Source organism: Hirsutella rhossiliensis, assembly GCF_020360975.1.
Source record: "Hirsutella rhossiliensis strain HR02 chromosome Unknown scaffold00003, whole genome shotgun sequence".
Lineage (NCBI taxonomy): Eukaryota > Fungi > Ascomycota > Sordariomycetes > Hypocreales > Ophiocordycipitaceae > Hirsutella > Hirsutella rhossiliensis.
The window spans coordinates 1,032,006-1,051,147 of NW_025408669.1; the positions used below are offsets into that span (position 1 = coordinate 1,032,006).

The window sequence follows — 19,142 nt, forward strand, 5'->3', positions numbered from 1 at the left end:
TCACCGACGACGCCGGGAGAGGGCCCCGTGCAGTATTCCAAGTAAATGCTGCGTGTCAGGATCTGACGTCCGTGTCTCATGACCTGCGTTCGATCCGGTTGAGCCTGTTGGCAGTCGCCGTCTGCGTCCTCGTCCGCTGGCCGCGCACCGGCAGACCCATGGCGTGGCGTCTACCGCGGTAGGATCCAATGTCCTTTAGCCTGCGAATGTTTTCCTGCACCAGCCTCTTGGCGTCCGTCCCGAGCGTCATCTGGGACAGCTCGGCCGTCAGGGAGGTGACGGTCCTCGGGGCCAGGGCGCCGACCTTTGCGAGCTTGTGGATCGAGTACTTGGCCATGATGCGGCTGGAGACGGTCGGGCCAAGCGCGTAGAAGGACTCGAGGGCTTTCTTTGGACGGCGCGGGCCATCAGTCAGTCGCCGACGGCTGGAGCGCTGCGACGGCAACAAGCGCGACTCACCTTGACGAGCTTGCCCTCGTTGAAATTGACTCCTAGAAGGAACACCTGCGGACAGTCAGCCGACAGTGGCTCGCATACAAGAAAGAACATGGGACATGGGGGTCGTACCATGGCGATGGATGCTGCACTCAGTCGTGCTGTCAAGGCTGTTCAAGGTGTCGATTCGGCCGGCATTTGATGCTCAGCGGGCTGGGCAAGCGTTGAGCTGGTTGGTGCATTGGAAAAGCTGCGGCTAAATACGGAGTATAGCTTGTCCGTGCCCCTTTTTGCCTGGTCAAACAAAGTAATTACAACCTGCGAGTCTCGGAAACGCCCCTTGCCAGTGCTGAGACCTGCTAGCCGAGTACAGTACTGTACGTTCCCTGTCGGAGTGACCATTTCAGGCATGGCTCGGCCGGCCGCCCTGCGCAGGGACCTTTTGGCGGGGAAAGGTTGAAACGGCAGGGAGAGCTTGCCGTGAACCTACATATATAATCCGCACGTGTCCGTTCCTCCCGCCGCCTGTCCATCTCTTCTCTTCCCCCTCGCCCGCTGTCCCTCCCGCGCATCCGTCGACTCCCTCCAGCATCGACAACCACAATGCTCAATCTCAAGCGGCTGTCCGCCCTCGTCTTCGGCCTCGGCCTTGTCCTCTTCTCCCAGACTGCCGAGGCGTCCAAGAAAGGCCCCAAGATCACCCACAATGTCACCTTTACCATGACGCACGGCGACGATGTCCTGGGCAACGTCGTCATTGGCCTCTACGGCAAGACCGTCCCCAAGACGGTCGAAAACTTCTTCCAGCTGGCCCAGAAGAAGGAGGGCGAGGGCTACCTCGGCTCCACCTTTCACCGCGTCATCCCCAACTTCATGATCCAGGGCGGCGACTTCACAAAGGGCGACGGCACCGGTGGCAAGTCGAGTGAGTTCTCCTCGGCTCATCCACCCCTCGATTGCCCCAGCTAACAAGGCACAGTCTACGGAACCAAGTTTGACGATGAAAACTTCAAGCTGAAGCACACCAAGCCGGGCATGCTGTCCATGGCCAATTCTGGCCGCAACACCAACGGCTCCCAGTTCTTCATCACCACCGCTATCACTGCGTACGCTCCCCCAAGCCGCATGCCCGTGCACGACGCTAACAGAGCGCAGGTGGCTGGACGGCATGCACGTCGTCTTTGGCGAGGTTCTCGAGGGGCTCGACATTGTCCACAAGATTGAACACGTGCCGAGGAACAGCGGCGACAAGCCCGACAAGGTTGTCAAGATCAGCAAGATCGACACCAAGGAGCTTCCTCCCGAAGGTATCCACGTCGAGCTCTGATGTTGTGTCTGCGCCGAGTTCGAGAATCAATCCGTCCTCGTCTACTGTTGCCGGTGTGCTGATCTGCGTGGCTGCGCCCTCTTCTTACCAGACCTCGACAGCGGGGCGGGCCCTGCCGACAACGTGGCAACAGACCCATCGCTGGGTGGCGCTTCGGGCGGGTGGTCTTTGTTGCAGAAGCTCTCGGTCTTGGGTGTTCTGGTGGCCGCGCTGGCAATCTACGTCCGAGCCAGCAACAGGAACACGAGGAACGGTGTTGGTTACGAGAAGACGCTGGCTTAGAGAGTTGTGTACAAGTAAATGGAATAGAGTCGCAACGCTGCAGTGACACAGTTGATTCGAGAAGAGTTCCACCTGCATGACGCTTCCTAATCGGGCCAGCTTTTAAAGTCCATTCGGCCTTTGCTCTATTCGGAGCAGCATCATGACAATGGCGTGCGAAAGACCAAGTGTCATGTACAGACACAGTCTCGCGCCGTCACGTGTGGAGCCCCTCACCGACGGCCCCACACCAGAGAAAAAGCCGGGTCTTGTTACGTGCACGCAAATCGCATCGAGCCTGCAACTTATAAGCCCATCAGTTTTTCACCGAACGTCGCCGCTCATTCCGTGGAACCGGAAGCTCGAAACCGAGCAAGGACCGGAAAGATTCCATGACAAGATAGGACCAAAGTCGTGCCACAAAAGCCACCACGCCTTTTGGTGGGAACAAAGCCATGAAGATCCTCACCCTCAACTTCCTCACCTGCGCCCGCAAGGAGTGCAAGAAGTCGTCGGCCTCGTTCCCGCTGCACCCCAAGGACGCCGAGCTGGTGACCGACGACGCCGAAGTCAACTGCGACCTGCTCGTCAACGTGCTGCCGCGCCTCGACTGGGCCGCCCTGTGCACCACCGCCTGCGAGGTATACATGCTCTCCGCCTCCCTGAGACGTGCGCCCTCCCAAACTCACCCTCTCCTCTAGCTAGGCTTCCCCCAGCTGCCCGAGCAGGCCCCCTCGCAGGAGCAGCTGCGGTCCGACGAGGCCATGCTCAGGGACATGCACCACCTGCTGCTCGAGACGCACATCGTTGTGGGCAAGCTCGAGTGCGGCAACTGCGGGCACGAGTACGCCATCAAGGAGGGCATTGCCAACTTTCTCCTGCCCGGCCATCTGGTGTGATGCAGTTACGGTCATGACTTGGCCTTCGGTTGTTGACCGACGGGGGATTATCACAGGCGTAAGTCGGGCTTCGATTTGTTGACCCGACCAGGGAGTATCGGCGTTTCTCGGCGTCGCTAAAAGACGGTCGTCAAAAGATGCATTTGGGCACGTCAGCTTGCAGCATGGGCGACGTAAGAGGCAATTCTTCAATTCTAAGCGGACTCTCTACAGGAACTTGAAAGCGTGCGCATGCAAGGACGGCAATTCTCCCCAAAAAAACCATAACTCCATATCACACGTACACATGTTACACAGCCATGAGCGGGCTGCCAGACACGACACCCATGCTCCCCAGTCCATCCGAAAGCGTCATCACTGCTGCTTCTTGTGAGCGGCCGGACCCATCTCCTTCTCAAAGGCACCGTATGAGACCTCGAGGCTGGAGAGAGCCCTCAGTCCGACACCAAGTATTGACAAGAGGATCAGGGCCACAATGAGGCCCATGAAGATGCCTGCGGAGCCGCGTCAGCCGTCAAGCGCCAAGCCGAAGCAGAGAACAGAGACGTACCGGGTGTGAAAAATTGATACTTTTCAAACAGCGGCAGGGATTCCCATCGCGTGTTGTTCCCCATGCGGCTAAAATGCATGGCGTTCACGTCCCTCTTCAGGTCCGTATGCAGCGACTCAACGAATTGGGCCGGCTCGCCTGGGGCCGAGAGGAACAAGATGGTGTAGCTGTCGTCCTTGGCAGTTGTTTCGAGGCTGCCGGCAAGAATTCCATCTTCTCCTCTGTGAGCATCCGTTCAACCGATGGGGAGATACCGCTTGGGCTCACCATTCTTAGACAGAGTGCTGGCTCGATCCTGCGAGGCGAGCGATGCCAAGTGGACCTCATCAACGGTGACGGCCTTGTTCTTCTTGGCGCATTCCGACTTGATGTGCTCGACGACGCCCGCTGTGTCTACGGCGCCGACAACCTCGGCCACGTCGAATCGGCCCAGAATGCGAGAGTCCTCAAAGGCCCGGCGGAGGTGCGGCATGGAGCGGCCGAGGTCAGTGGCGTGGACGCCGGGCTGGACGGCGACGAGATATCGATCCGTCGGGCAAGTTGCCAGTATCTCTTGCGTGTGCTTCAGCACCTCGGAGCCCGTTTGGATCTGGCTGCGGTGGGAGACATCTTGAAACCTGCGGGGGCGAAGTGTCAGCTTGCGAAGCATCGACCAAGTTGGCCAGGCAGGAAGGGCGGCGCTCACTTTGTAGTGGACAGTAAAACCCAGGGATACGAGCCGGACAGCGCGGCGGCAGCGCCGGAGAGCGCCAGAGGGCCGAAAATCGTCGCAGGACGCATCGCAACGACACGGTGTATGCTTGCCCTGTTCGTGTTGTGCCCAGCTCGCCGACGTTGGAGGCATCGAGAGAGGTACGGAGTGGCACACGGTGTTATGTAATCAATCTCTGTTAAAGGCAACACCCCGTTTGATGCACACCTCGGAAAGTCTGCTGGACCCTCGCGGCTTAGAGAAAGGCGTGCATGGAAAAGCCGAGGCGGTATCTCGACAACGAATTCGGGACGCAGTAATCGCCTCTCTGCTGCGTAGCTTGTCTTGATTCCCTTTTCCTGACCAAGTCTTTTTGCATCATGTTCGCCAAGCCCAGGCCAAAGAAGAGTATACTGCCACCACCCAGCAAGAAACGAAAGACCACCTCGAGCGTCCAAGAAATCACCTTTGACGACGGCGCGCGCCAAGAATATCTCACGGGCTTTCATAAGCGAAAGCTGGAGAGGGTAAAGCATGCGCAGGAGCAGGCAGCCAAGCAGGCCCGGCAGGAGAAGCTGGATGCCCGCAAGCAGGTATGGCTCGTTCCTCGACTCGCATTCGTCGCCTTGACGCGCGCAGCCCTGCTGACGCGAGTCTGCTTTCAGTTGCGCGACGAACGCCGGCGAGAGGTTGAAGAGCATGTGCAAACAGTCAACCGGCTGCTGAGAGAGTCGGGCGCCGTGGTCGACCCCGTCGAGGCGGAACCCAATGACGGGGACGAGGACGAATGGGGCGGATTCCCCGACAAGCCGGACCTAGACATCATCGATCACGAAGAGGAGTACGTCGACGAGGATCGCTACACCACAGTCACCGTCGAGACGGTTTCAGTGTCCCGGGAAGGGCTCAGCAAGCCCCAGACAGAGGCAAACGAGGCAGACGACGTCGAAACGGCGCATCCCAGCAGCGGGGACCAGGAATTTCGGGAAAAGGAGGCGAGGCCAGCAAAGATCAAAAAGAAGAAGTTCCGTTACGAAAGCAAAATCGAGAGGCAGCTGACAAACAGCAGACAGAGGGCCAAGTCCCAAAGACAAAAATAAGAGAGCAGCTGGCTGTCGGAGACGGGCACACACCGCACAGAGCCAATGGCAAACTGGGGAGAAAAGCAGCCTGTATTGCTATAAGTGACGCTATGTACTGTTGGTAGACCGTCCACTGCCCCTAGCCCTCTTCGCCTCGGGATCGAGCGGCGTCGGACGGCATGTCCCGCCAGTGGACTGCTAAAGATCCGCCAAGCAGCGTCGTGCACAGGAATCCACCAAGGAGAGCTAGGCAATCAGATGTTGCCAATCTCGGCTTGGAGGTTCTCCAGGTCGTTCTTCATGGTTTCGTACTGTTTGTTCTTCTCCTCGTACTTTTGCTCCCATTGGTCGCGCTCGCTCTCGAGAGCCTGCACCTTGCGCTCCAGGTGGCCGCACTTCAAGTCAGATTGTCGGAGCCTGTTGCAGTCATCGTCAGCCGCGTCAGCCACCAAAGGGGTGCTTGTTTTCATCACGTACGTTTCCTTCATCTCGCGCATGGTCTTGTCGGCCTCCTCGGCCTCGTCCTCGAGCAGCTGCACCCGTCGCTGCAGGGTCTCGTTTTGGGTTCCATGCTGTTGGCCTTCGTCGGCAGCCTTCTTGCAGTCCTTGATGGCAGCTTCGAGCTTCTCGTTCTCTGCTTCGAGCAGGCTGTTCTTGTGCTTGAGCGAGGTGATTTCCTGTTCTCTCGACAGGTTCTCCTGGTCCAGGTCCTTGATCTTGCTCTGCAGCTCGTCGATCTTAACCGCCGACTCGTCGGCCTCGAGGCGGAGACTGTTCATTTTCTGGACGCCACGTTTAGCCTGGCGTTCCCTGATGGCCACTGGCTCAACCCCTCCGCAGCCAGCGACTGCTAACGGTCGGTCAAGGGGGCGGTAACGGGAGTACGAACCTCCTTGATGCGATCCATCTTGGCTGGCGATTCGGATTCGGGGCCGGTAAAGGGCTGATGTAGGCAGAGATGAGTGTAGCTGTGTCGAGGATGCGCGGACTTGGTTATCACGCTTGGTGGAGGGGGTTTCTGGGAAAAGGAGATGGATGAAGCTCGAGCGTGTCGGATGAGTACTTGGTACACAGAGGTGCCCCTCCAATGATGTTGTGCCACTTTGCTGTTGGAAAAAGGGGTACTTGCGGCCTGCGCGCACTTGGTCCCAGATCTCAGGTACCTCTTTTTCCTGAGGCGTGTGATGCCTCATTAGCCCCACTCACAGGCCAGAGGGGCGCAAGGTCCTGTGGCTGTTGCCCCGCCAACAGACGTCATGCAAGGGATGTCAACAAGACGCGACCCTTCTCAACGAGTCCACACTGGCCTGAACTGCTCCAGAGGTCTTCTTCATCTTCAAAATCCAAACAGATGCTCGACTGCAACCACTAACGCGTCAGTATTTCCACAGTCGATATACCTTGACACGCCATGCTCGCGGCGCATCGTGACCAGGAGAATCTGGTGCACACCACCCAGGTTCCTACCAAGCAGCAGCCAAAGACGCCTGGCGCCAGATATCCAAAGACGCCTCTTGGGTTCCGCAACAATGACGAGAATGCACCAACCGCCTTTGCGGGCAAGACTGGGATGGGAGGGGGAGCGGGGACGACCATCAGGGCCGGAGGAAACGAGAAGCTGATGGCAAAGGGTACTGGCAAAGGACCGGCAATGGTGACGCCCATGGGTATGTCATTTATATGCAGGAGAGTGCTTCAGAGTGGCTGACACCTTGGCAGAGACGCGCCCCAGGGCCCCCTTGGGAAACAAGACGACCAACGTCAAGGCTAGGGCCGATCGAAGCGCCGGTGCCAAGGAAGTCGAGAAGACGCAGACGAAGCAGGTCACTGTCCAGAAGCCAAAGCAGAAGCCCGCCGAGCTCGTGCCAGCCAAGCTCTCGATTCTTCCTGACGGCGAAAGCCCTTGTGACGATGGGGAGGAGCCGGAGTATGCCCCCCCTCTGCCCACTCCGCTACCCTACGAGTCCGACGTGCTCCCAAAGGGCGGCTTGACTTTTGAGGGCCTCGGCAAGAACTTTCTCAAAGGGTTCTACCAACATTTCCACAACCCCGTCGACGACAACGGGGTATCACGCGAGGAGGCCAAGTTTCGAGCAGAGATGCAAGCAGTGTTGAAGCAGGCTGAGGAGCGCAACGAACGCGAGACTGCGGGCCTGGACTGGAACATTGAGGATCTTGTCGAGACGGAATCGTCGACGCGTCGGAAGCCTGAGCCGGACAGGGAATCGGTGCCTTCTCGGAGCAGGTTGATCAAGAGAGCCCCTCAGAAGAATCCTCCCACCCTCGCGTCAAGGAGAGCGGCATCGGCATTGGCCATTCCGACCGACAGCAAAAGGCCGGTCATGGCCGCCGGGCCACCATCGAGGAGCGTTTCAACTAGGAGACCGCTCTCGGCGTTGATTGCCGGAAGCAAAGCGAGGAAGCAGCCTCCCGTGCCTCAGCCCGCGCTCCTGGGCAACTCGGCTGGAGAAGTAGCGTCGAGGACGACGATTGGTTACAACAAGGGCCGGACGGCTTCCTCCATGATTCAATCACAAGGTGGCAGCCAGGCCAGCCGACTCGGGCAGGCGGCAAAGCCCAGCGGCACACAGGATGCGGACCTCGAGCTCACCGTGACGCCGGCTCGCATGCGCCAGGCTACATCGGACACGCAGTCGACTGCGGAAGCGCTGCCCCAGCCCCAGTTCCTGTCGATTTTCGGTGACGTCGACGACGAGGACCTGCCCAGCCAAGCGACTCCGTTCTTGGGCTCGGACGACGAAGACGACGAATTTGAGCTCATGCTGACGATCTGAAGGGTGATGCCGGCAGGACGATGCGGAGTTGGACGGACAAGGTACATGGCAAGGTGAGAAGGGCAGTGCAACGTGAGCATAACGACCCTGCTCTGATGAGGCGTTTGGGGGGCTGTCGGGACCGACGAGTCGCTGTTTGCATGTTCACAGGCACCGCTGGCGCTCTATTGGAAGTCTTTGTATCCAAACTCGTGCGTAGGAGACAGCCGGGGGGGTGTTTATTCGCCATGCGTACACAAGGCACTCGAAAATCAGGCAGGAGTCGTGCCGCCGTGGCGATGATGGTGGACGCGGCGAGGGATGACAGTCTTTTGCCGTGTTGGAAGCACCCAGGCTTAGGTAATCCTAGGGCCGCCGCCTCCTTACATGCAAATGACTCGGCCGTGTGCTGGCGAAAAGCGGGTCGACCCCCCGGCCAATCGTATCTCCGGCCGCGCCCCTCTGAATGCCGGCGCTACTCGGTGCCCGCACGCGGTAAAGGCCCAGGCGTTTTGGGTTGGGCCAACTAAACCAAAGTGCCTTTTAGGGAGCGAGGATCCAACCATTCATCCCTGGGAGAGCAAAGGCCATAATTTACTTGGCGACCTTTTTCCGACTTGGAGATGCTTCAACCTCTCACCACCACCATTCCCCCGTCTTGTTATCCCTCCTGCCACCCACCACGCGCAGGCCCCGGACTCTCGGCCCGCTCGCATACCGCCATCCGCTGGTGGATGCGCCCTCGCTCGCCCCTGTGAGCGCTGCGACGCCGCCCGCCAGCACACACGCGGTCGGTCGTGCAAACCAACCGCCAGGCGTCGACGGCGGCGGCGGCGGCCTAGAGCCTGCAAGCGAGCGAGTGTGAGTGAGTGAGACGACGACAACGACTCCGCCCACTCCGCATGGTTAATGCTCCGCGGCGCGAGATATCATGGTCGCGACACGGTGCAAGCGATAACAGGAGTGCCTCATCGACACGATGACCCGCCCCCCAGCTGGCGTGAGCTTCGCGCAATTCTTTCCTAACGCCCCCAGGGTCAGAGCAGAAGCCCAGGCCCAGTCTCAGGGCCGCCCGGATCGAGACCGCCCCAAGCGCGCCGCCATCGCAGCTCCCGCCTCGTCGTCTGGCGAGACTTTCGCTGCGGCTGATCCTCCTCCGCCTCCTCCGCCGCCTCCTCCTCCTCCTCCCGCTGCCTCGCTGGATGCCGACGTGGCGACGGCGACTGCCCTCACCCGGCCTTTGTCGGATGCCCCTCGCTCCCACGTCGACGACAACGATTCTCCTCCAGGCGAGATCCCCAGCACCGTCGGCTCCGCAAGCTCTGCTTCGTCCATCTTCAGCAGCTCGATACGGGCATCTACGGCGGCTCCCCCGTCTCAACTTTCGACGAGCGCCACCCCCCACACTTCCAGGGACTCGCTCTCCCGCTCCCCTGCCCCGGCAGCAAAGCACGGCATGCCTGCATCTCGCTCGGCCGACTTGTACCAGCAAGCCTCCTCTCCACGTATCCGACCCACAGACAACAGTGGCTCATCGACAAACGCCCGCCCCCCGCCGGCTGAGCGCGTCCCGGCTCGAGATCCCGGGCCGTCCGTCAAAGGCCTCAAATGCACGTATGACCCGATCCTCGATCGAGCGCGCAACAAGGGCGTGAGCAAGAATGCCAAGCCCGTCTACAAAGAGTTTGGTCTGGTACGTACAATTATATCTTGTCCCGGCGGAAGGGGGGGCGTCCAGTGCTTTGCTCATGGCTAATCCTTTGCATAGGACGATGACGCCCCCCCTTCAGATCCGCGGCTCGCAAAGGCAGGCGGCCGCCTCGGCTACATCAACACCGACTACTATCTCCCCAAGTCCCGCCTGCGCCATGCTCTGGAGAATCTCAAGCCGTATGCCTACGACACAAAGACCTCGATTGGCCCCGGCCCGCCGACGCAAGTTGTCGTGACGCGGTATAACCCGCTCGCCCCGTTCAACAAGGTCACGGCCATTTTCGCAACGTTTGGTGAGATTGCCGAGAGCAGCAACAAGATGCACCCGGACACGGGAAGCTACCTGGGCTTTGCCACCATTCGATACCGAGACTCCAATCGCCCGGGACGCCCGCCCGTCCTCGCCGTCGACGCCGCCCGCCGTGCCGTCAGATCACGCGGCATCAAGGTTGACGCCGACGTAGTCAAGGTGGAATACGATGCCGAAGGTCGCAAAAGCCGGCGCATGCTCGAAGAGCACCTGAGGAAAGAAAAGGAGAAGCACGACAGACAGAAGCAGGCGCGGGCCGCACCCGCCACGCTCAAGCCCCCCCCAACCGGTCCCAAATCCTCATCCGCACCCGCAAATCCCCTGGGGTTCGTACGCCCCCCTCCAACTGCCCCCAAAGGCCCGGCCGCACAAAGACAGCAGGCCGCCCTGGGAACGCCGCACATGGCCCCGGCCGTGCCATCACGCCCGCAGGGCGCTGTCGAGCCACCCAACGTCGCATCTCAGCTGGCCGATCTTCCCTACATCTTCGTCACCGCGGATAGTGTCCCGGTGTTGCCGAGCATCATACCTCACATGAAGAAGCGGCTGAAAAACTACGGATTCGACGACATCAGGCTGGATAGGACTGGCTTTTACATTGTCTTTCGAAACTCCTCCACCGGCAAAGCAGAGGCAGAGCGGTGCTTCCGCGCCGTCAATCATACCGAGTTCTTCACTTACGACATGGCGATGCAACTATGTCTGCCCCGGCCCGCTCGTCAATCGGGCGCTGCCCGGAAACCAAGTCCAAGTCCAGATGGAGGCCACAAGACGGTCTTCCGACGAGGGGACGAGGAGTCGCTGCGAAGGCGCCGCGAGGGAGAGGCAGACTTAGAAGAGGAGAAGAAGCAGCGGGCAAAGAACTTTGACCCCGTCATCGAGGCTGTCGATGTCGTCCGCCGGGAGATGACGGAACATCTGATACGGCATATTCGGACCCAGGTCGCCGCGCCCTGCCTCTCCGACTTTCTCAATCCCGCCAACCACGCTGCGAAGAGGCGCAAACTCAACCTTGACCAGCCCGAGGACGAAGAGGACCTTACCTTCGACGATGGTAGCTCGAGAGTGGGCACACCAAACTCGCGCACCGATCCCATCGAGCGGCGCACCGGCCGGTTCGAACCAAAGGCGTTGCCCCGGATACGCAAGACAAAGGCAAAGGGCCAGGCGCATCGCAATGCCTTTGTCGACCCCTTTTCTCGAAAGCGGCCGTCGGCAGCCCGCACCGCGTTCCGATCGTTGCATCATCGCCTTAAGAGCCTAGACAGCGACTTTGAGTCTGACGATGAGACGGATGCCGGGGCTCTGGCGGTCCGCGACACCGAGGAGCCCGAGTCGCGACCGCGCAGTCGTCTGAGCACCGACGATGAGGCCTTCAAAGACGACCTAGGATCTTGGGGCCGCCAGGAAGACGACTCCATGACAGAAGTCAGCCTTACTGTTAATGATGGACCGCCCTCGAGGAAGAGGAAGCTGGAGTCGCCGAACGGGGCTGCCCTAAAGCGTCTGAAGAAGTCCGACGAGGAGCTTTTCGGCGTCAAGATCAACCACATTGACGGCGAGGCCGATGGGCGTGGTCCGTCTGAAGATGTTAGCCTCGACGTCGATGTCGCCGACAGCAGTCTGTCGCGCTCCGAGACCCCCGTCTCCCAGGCGGCCAAGGGCACGAAGAAGAAGCCGTTGAAGCAGAGGAAGAAGACGAAGAAGCAGATTTTCGAGGAGCAAGAGGCTCTAAAGCGCCAGCAAGAAACTGACACACAGCAAGAAGACGGCGAGGCCACGCCGGCGCCCTCCAAGCCCTCCAAGCCCTCCAAGCCCTCCAAGGCAGAGGCGCCACCGCCCGAGCCTACGGTGGAGAAACACGACGAGAAGCTCTTCGCCACGGAGCCCTTGACGGCCGCCTTGACTCTTCCAGATGGCTTCCGCCCAGACCTTGGCCCGCTGCTCAGCCTGGCTCTTGGGCCAAGCGACGCGCCCGACGTGTCGAAGCTCGGGAGAAGGTTTTCCGCCGCGGATCTGGGCAACCCTGAGCTGTGGCTGTGGAGACGAAACCGCATCAGGCGGCTCAACGCGCCTGACGGCAAGACGGAGCAGCCCGTGTCCATTGACGGCTACTACGTGCCAAACGCGACGGGCTGCGCGCGGACCGAAGGCGTCAAGAAGATACTCAACTCTGAGAAATCAAAGTACCTGCCGCACCACATCAAGGTGCAGAAGGCGAGGGAAGAGCGCGAGGCGCGCTTCAAGAAGAACGGCAAGGACGCGAGTGCGGCGGCGTCGGAGGCGGCGAAGCTGGCGGCGGAGAAGCTCATCGCCAAAGGCAACTCGCGGGCCAACCGGGCGAGCAACCGGCGGTACGTGGCGGACCTCAACGACCAGAAGAAGACGCTGGGGCAAGACTCGGACGTGTTCAAGTTCAACCAGCTCAAGAAGCGGAAGAAGCCCGTCAAGTTTGCGCGGTCGGCCATTCACAACTGGGGCCTGTACGCCATGGAGAACATTGGCAAGGACGACATGATTATCGAGTACGTGGGCGAGGAGGTGCGGCAGCAGATTGCCGAGATCCGCGAGAAACGCTACCTCAAGAGCGGCATCGGGAGCAGCTACCTGTTCCGCATCGACGATGACACGGTTGTCGACGCGACCAAGAAGGGGGGCATTGCGCGATTCATCAACCACAGCTGCATGCCCAACTGCACGGCTAAGATTATCAAGGTCGAGGGCAGCAAGCGAATCGTCATCTATGCCCTCCGCGACATTGCCCTAAGTATGTCTTTTCTCTCTTCTCTGTTCTTTTGCTTGGCGTGAGTGGCAAGACCGATGACTGACCATGACAATAGACGAGGAGTTGACGTACGACTACAAGTTTGAGCGTGAGATTGGCAGCCTGGACCGCATCCCGTGTCTCTGCGGCACCGCGGCATGCAAAGGCTTCCTTAATTAATGTTGCTCGCCGCTCGCCTGGCTGGCTGCCGTGTAGAAAAAGGGGAGGCGGCCTTGTTTGTTTTTCCACGCACAGAGCAAGCAACATGCCGCGGAAGCGAAGAAGAACAAGCTCGGCATCGTCGCCGTCATCGTCCTTTCGGCTCGACATCCCCCCCCGTCTTCACCCACCATCTGTCTTGTTGGCGTTTGCTGCTCCCCGGGCCGGGCGGTGCCACAGAGCACTCCTCTCTCGGTTGCGTGCTGTTTTCCTTGTCTGGTGCACCGGTGGGTCGATACAAACACGGGAAAGAGAAAAAGAGGTGATTTGCCTTGTCTGACCAAGGAGGCGCGACAGACCGGTGGTGGCGTTTGGGCATTCAGGGAGGGGGTTTTACACGGAGGGGGGACCAAGGCATAAGATCTCTCCTGTCTTGCCCATCATCTCAAGTCGGCAACGGCAAAGGCAGGGGGGAGGGAAGGCCATGCAAAGAGGCGTCCCTGTTTTTTCCTTTTCGTTTTAGCTCGGGTGGTTGCTTGTCAACCTCGCCTACTCCCTTTTTTTTTCTTTGTTGAAAACTTCTTCACCTCACAAAGACGGGGGATGGGTTGAGGGACCTTGGTTGGCGCTGATGTTGCTTCGGCTCGAGGCAAGTTTTTGGGGGGCTACCTGGGGGGCTACCCGGTGGTCCGCAACTTGTCTTGTCCAAGAATGGACCACCGTCGTTCAGTGTCCGGGGGCCTTGGCTGGGGACCGTCATGGTGATTGTGTACGTTGACGCTGCTGTTGCACATGGACGTGCGGCGTGCGGCCGGGTGGGGGAGCAAAACTTTGGGACGAGCAGACACGGAGTCGACACAAACAAACATGATATTATTCCATAGACCCATTTGCGTCCCCCCTTTTCCCCTCTGGCGGCTATCGACTGCTCCATGTGATTGAAAAAGCAAGCTCAGTCACGGCGTCGTTGCTAAGTCATCGTTGCCGCCGACAAGAGTAAAAGGAACGGGCCAGTCTCTCTTTCAAAGAATTAGCATTAATAAGTCGCTTCACATATGCAGGATGTCCGTTACAGTATGCGCCCGCCCTGATGAACAGCACCCCGGTCCCTCACGCGTGCCCCGTCAAAACGGTTGCGTCCTCTTGTTCATGTCCTCAAAAGCCTCTGCAGGGGGTTCGGTGGGCCCAAGCGACGACCGCCTCGTCAGGGGGACACCTGGCATTTGTTTGGTTTTGTCGGGCCTGGTCTCGCTCTGCCGCGCCCCCGGTCAGTCACGGCGGGCTCTTGGTGCACGAGAGTCGCTGATACCAGGAGGAGCTCGAGGCCCCAACATCCAGTCCTGCATGGCCAGCCACTCGCTCCAGTTGGACTCGGCGTTCACAATCTCCACCTCAGTGACGCGCTGCAGCGGGCGTAAAAAGGGCACGCTCTGGCCGTCCTCCATGTCGTAGTTGGCCTTGACCCTCAGCCACGTGTCGCTCTTTGCAGCAAAGAGGTAGTTCCTCCGCTCCGTCTCGTGAATGGTGCCGACGCCCTCGGACCAATCTTCGCCGAAGAAGCCGTGAAGAACGGCAGGAGTGTCGAAGCCGGTGGCAACGAGGCGGCGGACGTAGGGGACGAGAGCGACGGAGGCGTTGGCGGCTGCGGACCCGGGGCGCTCCAAGGGCGTCGTCGGGGGTGTGGGTAGCTTTTGGCAGGGGAGCTTGATGTTGACAAAGGCGGCAACGGCCTGGACGGGGCCGTTGTGCTGAGCGTGGTGGACGAAGAAGCTAAGGCAGCTTTGATACTTGGGGTACCATTCGAAGATGTCGAACTGGGATTCCTGGAAGGGCTACAGGCTTGGGTGAGCGTCGGAGGCATGGGGGTCGAGAATAGGGGTAAGGGGGTAGTCAATGGCGTAGAGGCGTGACCGTGAATGAGACTTACGTGTTGAAAGGATCCCGACATGTCGCTCGGGAGGGAGGCGTGGCGGGTAGGGCGAGCGAGCGATCAAGTAGGTGATGATGGGAGGCCGTTGGGAAAAGAACCGTCATGCTCTCAGGAGGGGCAGCGGAAGGGGGTATTGGGCGAGGCAATATATACGACAAGGCCAGAGAGGTCGGGCGGGACTCTGGCGATGGGTAAGGTATAGTGATACTAGAGGCGGCGTGGTACAGCCTCTGGTGTTTGCGTGTATTTGCTTGTGTGTCGATTTCGATTTCGGCAGAGGTACCTGCCTGCCTCGGGAGGGTTATTTCGGTGCCTGCCCCAGGCAAGGCGCGGTGCAGTCTAAAAAGGTAGGGTGTCGAGAAAGAGAAAGGGGAGGGGAGTGAAGAAAAGGGAAGGGAAGGGGAGGGGAGGGAAGGGGAGGGAAGGGGAGGAAGGGAAGGAAGGGAAGGGAAGACAGGAAAGGAGGGAAGGTAGGTCAACTCGGCATGCAAGGCAGGTGGTAACGGCAAGGAAGGCGGTGGTTGGTGGGTGGTAGTTGCACGTAGCAGCAGCAGCAGCAGTCCAGCAGCAGCAGTCCAGCAGCAGCAGTCCAGCAGCAAGCAATAAAGCAGCAAGCAGGCAGCCCACTCACTACCTCTGAAGGAAGCGTCAGTCGGAGCGTCAGTCGGAGACGGGCATCAACAACGTCGACAAACCCGCAGCGAATGGGGTCGAGTTGGTTGCTTGGTCTCCTCGGTTGGCCCCCGCGGACTCGCCGTTGGCAACTCGCCGAACAAGGAAGAAGAAAAGAGTCGAAAGGAAAAGGCAGATGGTTGGAAAGACTGGCGAGACGGACGAGCAGGCGGATGACGATGACGCTTTTGACAGTGGAGAGGGAGCACGGGGAAAAAAACGAAAATAGACGCAGGCAGAGCCGCCGTTCCCGCGATGCCAAAACGGGGTCCGACGCCAAGTTGAATACGGCTTCCCGAGCCTTTTTCATCAGCCCTGTCGCAGAAGAGCTCGACAGGGACCGGAGCATGGGTGTGGGACATGGGCATGGATACTCGGTACAGTACTGTACAGGCAGGCATAAGGTAGACCTGGCTGGTTGGCTGGGACCCGGGACCTGGACCTGGACCTGGACCTGGACTGTCGATCCAGGCCTGGCATCTCGACATGGATGTACGTACAGACAGACAGACGTGCATACAGTAGGTAGGCTTGTAGGCCTGTAGGCCTGTAGGCCTGTAGGCCTGTATTGCAGACAGGATAAGCTGTTTGTCTTGCCGGTACGGATACTGTACAGGAGAGATGCTGTTGTGCACCACACACACGCGCGCACAACGTCTCGTCACACAGCCCCACCTGTTCAGGCGGTCCAGGATGCGGCACACGCAAACCGTTCTTTTTCCTGAAGATTCCCCCAACAACTGACGTGTCTTTTGCCACGCCCGGAGTGCACGACCCCTGGCTTACCTCAGAGTCCAGTAGGCAACTACGGAGTACCTACAGTACTGTAGGTATGAGCCGCAGCCCTCGGGCGGGTTATGGATTCATCGCTGCAGCTACGCAGGGTACAAGCAGGAGACCGAACAGGCCCCTTTGTCAACAGCGTGAGAAGGAGTTGTCGAGACCAACAGGGCCATTTCTGGGTAGAGAGGCCAGACAGATGCAACAGGCCAGGCAAAAAAGCAAACCGTCCGGCAGTTCATTCGCTCATTCATTCAGTTATTTGTGTGAAAGCAGAAAGGATTCCCGCAGTTGCTTTCCGTCGAATAATAATAGTAATAATAATAACATATCACGGCCCATCCAAGGCTGCTCGGCACTTGAATAATTACCCAAGTTACCTACCTGTCTACCTAGTACCTACCTAGGTACCTATCTACCTAGGATCCTGGGTAGGTACGGAGTACCTGCTCTCTTCTTACACCGCAAGTCTCCCTCTGGCTTGGGCCAGTTCCTCTACCTGGCCAGCTGGAGTCGCAGAAACTCCATCCTCCAGCCCTGCGTACTCGGTGTGCAAAGTACCCAGTACCTCCTACCATTGTCTCTTCCGCTCCACTCCGCATCGGGCCGCCCCACCGCCAATTAGGTAGACTTTGCTTCTTTCTCTCCAGCACACACAATCTTCTCATCCCGACCGACGCCTCTCGGGTCGCATCTCTGGACAGGGAAACATCAACCAGGGATCATCAAATCGCGTCATTGTCCATCTCTTTCACTCCATCCACGACATGGCCAGCCTTTGACTCGCCGGCGATCCATCAACCGAGACGCTCCAGGGGTCGACAACATGGCATCCATCGATACCTCACCGCAGGCGCCCATCGCGGGCGATCGGACAGGCGGCACCAGAGCCAAGGACTTGGGATGCTACAGTACAGCACATGCAACAGCACCCATCCATCCAACTCCGCCACATGCATCGAGGCGCCATGACAGGTACTCCGTCTTGTACTCCGTATTGGTCGAGGCCGCCGCAAGTTCCCGTGAAGCAGCAAAGCTAGCGTCCATTGCGGCAAAAAAGCAAGGTGCTGCCGCCCCCAACCGCCTCTCATTCCTCCTCCAGCAAAGTCGCCCTCGGGGTCCCCGACGACAAGTCGTGATTTGTTGGCGTCACCTGAACCCCTGTCAGCTTCAGCCGACTTGTGCAGCCACCCCATGCTCACACGCTCAACCGTGGCACGCTAGACAACCCCGTCGAAGCTGGCTGGTCTTGCTCACCTGCCGAATCTTGATCCACTAGGTCTCGATCCAGCCGACAGACGACCTAGCTAGTCCCACGAATCGACGAGAAGCGCCATCGCCGTTCCTGGCTCCAACCTCCCCGGCCACTCTGCTGCCCTCGAGCCGCCGTCTTGTGCCAGCCGTGGGGCACCTCGTGAGACATGAGCATCATCGTCCCCCTGTTTGGCGCGCCGCATCTCCCTTGATGGCTGCTCTATCGTCTCACAATATGGTCCCAGCCGATGTCTCTGCCTCTTGAGCCGCCTCTGAATTCGGGATGAAGCCTCGCTTCTCCCTTGGTGGAGCCTGCACATGGCCGCTGGTCGAGACCTGGTGAGCTTAAACGCCCTTGGCTGCAGCCGTCCGATGACGTCCTTGGGCTCTTTTCCAAATTGTTCCTTCTTCTTGCCCCCTGCGTCCGAAATGCTAATCAGACACAGCCGTGGCAGTCATCCACAGCTCAAGCTTTCTGTCATGTCCATTCCGACAAAGGAGGCCCCTTCTCGGCGCGAATCAATCATGGCCGCAAGACATGATGACCAAGCCTGACATCCTATTCTTCGTATAATCGCGACTACCATGGCCAAGTAGAGCCAAGACCCCACTGTTAGCTTTATTAGCTCACGCTCGTGGCTCACGCTCGTGGCTCACGCCCCTCCGCTCCAGTGGCGAGTGTCAAGTTGAGCCCGTGCACGCCACGCCGATGCCACCTCCGCCAGCTTCCAACGACACACTTTTCGAAAGTGCCGGCTGCGGGAAGCTGGGTGACCGTCCTGTGGCTTGAAATCAGTGCTCAGCTAGTTGTCCCGTGGGGAGGGAGCATGAAATCAATCTAAAGATGCAAGCTGCGGCCTCATCAGACCTGCAGCATCGGCAAGTGGACTAGAGTGGGATGATTTTCATTTCGCCACCTCTACCCTTGAACGGTGACTGGCTGGATTGTTGCTGTCCTGAGAAGCCTCGGACACTATTTCTCTCGGGCATGGTGGAGCAAGCTGCGATGCGTCTCCTGGGGACGGGCGCTGGATTGCGTGCCCGTGGCCTGCGTCGCTCTCTTCGGCGCATGGCCTGCAAGAAGTCTTGAGGCGGCGAAGAGGTGATTTCTCGGGCATTTGTCTGTGTGATGGAGCAGAACAAATGCTCCCCTCCCTCTGCTTGTCTTGCGTCAGATTCGCGGTGCCCGTTTATCACGTCAGAGTACCCTGATGGGGGTTGAACCAGACGCGTGCCCGTCAATTTCCAGACGGAAATCCCTCGCAGGCCACGAGACGTGTGGATGTCATGGTGCCAATGGCTTCATTTGGTTTGGGTCTTGTTTGCCATCCGACTCACACTTGCCAGCGAGTTTGACGGAATCACAGAGGAGCAAACGCAGCCTGACGAGAATACGACCCAGGATACTCCTGTTCAACCAGACCTTTCTGCTCGTCAGTGGTCTCTTGCTTGGCAATGTTCTCCAGCATCTTCATTTCTATAAAGGGCTGAGCTTTTGCGGCAATGTCTCTTTGCAGATGTTCCAACACGAGCCCAACTCT

General features: G+C 59.1%; 9 protein-coding genes across 9 annotated transcripts; 5 read left to right on the forward strand and 4 right to left on the reverse strand.

Moving 5' to 3' along the window:
- Positions 1–76: 76 nt before the first annotated feature.
- Positions 77–570, reverse strand: HRG_02864 (ribosomal protein s13/S18 domain-containing protein; the record flags this gene model as incomplete). Its single annotated transcript, XM_044861335.1, has 3 exons — positions 77–388; positions 460–504; positions 568–570. The coding sequence occupies 3 exons, from the start codon at positions 568–570 to the stop codon at positions 77–79; spliced, it is 360 nt and encodes a 119-aa protein (XP_044722361.1).
- Positions 571–1,038: 468 nt separating this feature from the next.
- Positions 1,039–2,044, forward strand: HRG_02865 (cyclophilin type peptidyl-prolyl cis-trans isomerase/CLD domain-containing protein; the record flags this gene model as incomplete). The annotated part of the gene is made up of 4 exons (XM_044861336.1): positions 1,039–1,360; positions 1,415–1,541; positions 1,591–1,742; positions 1,854–2,044. The coding sequence occupies 4 exons, from the start codon at positions 1,039–1,041 to the stop codon at positions 2,042–2,044; spliced, it is 792 nt and encodes a 263-aa protein (XP_044722362.1).
- Positions 2,045–2,478: 434 nt separating this feature from the next.
- Positions 2,479–2,922, forward strand: HRG_02866 (uncharacterized protein; the record flags this gene model as incomplete). Its single annotated transcript, XM_044861337.1, has 2 exons — positions 2,479–2,664; positions 2,725–2,922. 2 exons carry the CDS (start codon positions 2,479–2,481, stop codon positions 2,920–2,922), a joined length of 384 nt encoding a protein of 127 aa, XP_044722363.1.
- Positions 2,923–3,276: 354 nt separating this feature from the next.
- HRG_02867 (vacuolar ATP synthase subunit s1 (ATP6S1) domain-containing protein) lies at positions 3,277–4,252 on the reverse strand (the record flags this gene model as incomplete). The annotated part of the gene is made up of 4 exons (XM_044861338.1): positions 3,277–3,416; positions 3,473–3,685; positions 3,740–4,089; positions 4,158–4,252. The coding sequence occupies 4 exons, from the start codon at positions 4,250–4,252 to the stop codon at positions 3,277–3,279; spliced, it is 798 nt and encodes a 265-aa protein (XP_044722364.1).
- A 291-nt stretch (positions 4,253–4,543) lies between these two features.
- On the forward strand, positions 4,544–5,263 carry HRG_02868 (nucleolar protein 12 (25kDa) domain-containing protein; the record flags this gene model as incomplete). Its single annotated transcript, XM_044861339.1, has 2 exons — positions 4,544–4,756; positions 4,829–5,263. 2 exons carry the CDS (start codon positions 4,544–4,546, stop codon positions 5,261–5,263), a joined length of 648 nt encoding a protein of 215 aa, XP_044722365.1.
- A 236-nt stretch (positions 5,264–5,499) lies between these two features.
- Positions 5,500–6,152, reverse strand: HRG_02869 (tropomyosin like domain-containing protein; the record flags this gene model as incomplete). Its single annotated transcript, XM_044861340.1, has 3 exons — positions 5,500–5,662; positions 5,723–6,027; positions 6,135–6,152. 3 exons carry the CDS (start codon positions 6,150–6,152, stop codon positions 5,500–5,502), a joined length of 486 nt encoding a protein of 161 aa, XP_044722366.1.
- A 504-nt stretch (positions 6,153–6,656) lies between these two features.
- Positions 6,657–8,040, forward strand: HRG_02870 (uncharacterized protein; the record flags this gene model as incomplete). The annotated part of the gene is made up of 2 exons (XM_044861341.1): positions 6,657–6,912; positions 6,965–8,040. The coding sequence occupies 2 exons, from the start codon at positions 6,657–6,659 to the stop codon at positions 8,038–8,040; spliced, it is 1,332 nt and encodes a 443-aa protein (XP_044722367.1).
- A 958-nt stretch (positions 8,041–8,998) lies between these two features.
- HRG_02871 (COMPASS (Complex proteins associated with set1p) component N domain-containing protein) lies at positions 8,999–12,986 on the forward strand (the record flags this gene model as incomplete). The annotated part of the gene is made up of 5 exons (XM_044861342.1): positions 8,999–9,712; positions 9,788–10,760; positions 10,830–10,897; positions 10,985–12,809; positions 12,883–12,986. The coding sequence occupies 5 exons, from the start codon at positions 8,999–9,001 to the stop codon at positions 12,984–12,986; spliced, it is 3,684 nt and encodes a 1,227-aa protein (XP_044722368.1).
- Positions 12,987–14,233: 1,247 nt separating this feature from the next.
- HRG_02872 (ilp is an apoptosis inhibitor) lies at positions 14,234–14,913 on the reverse strand (the record flags this gene model as incomplete). Its single annotated transcript, XM_044861343.1, has 2 exons — positions 14,234–14,797; positions 14,893–14,913. 2 exons carry the CDS (start codon positions 14,911–14,913, stop codon positions 14,234–14,236), a joined length of 585 nt encoding a protein of 194 aa, XP_044722369.1.
- Positions 14,914–19,142: the final 4,229 nt, after the last annotated feature.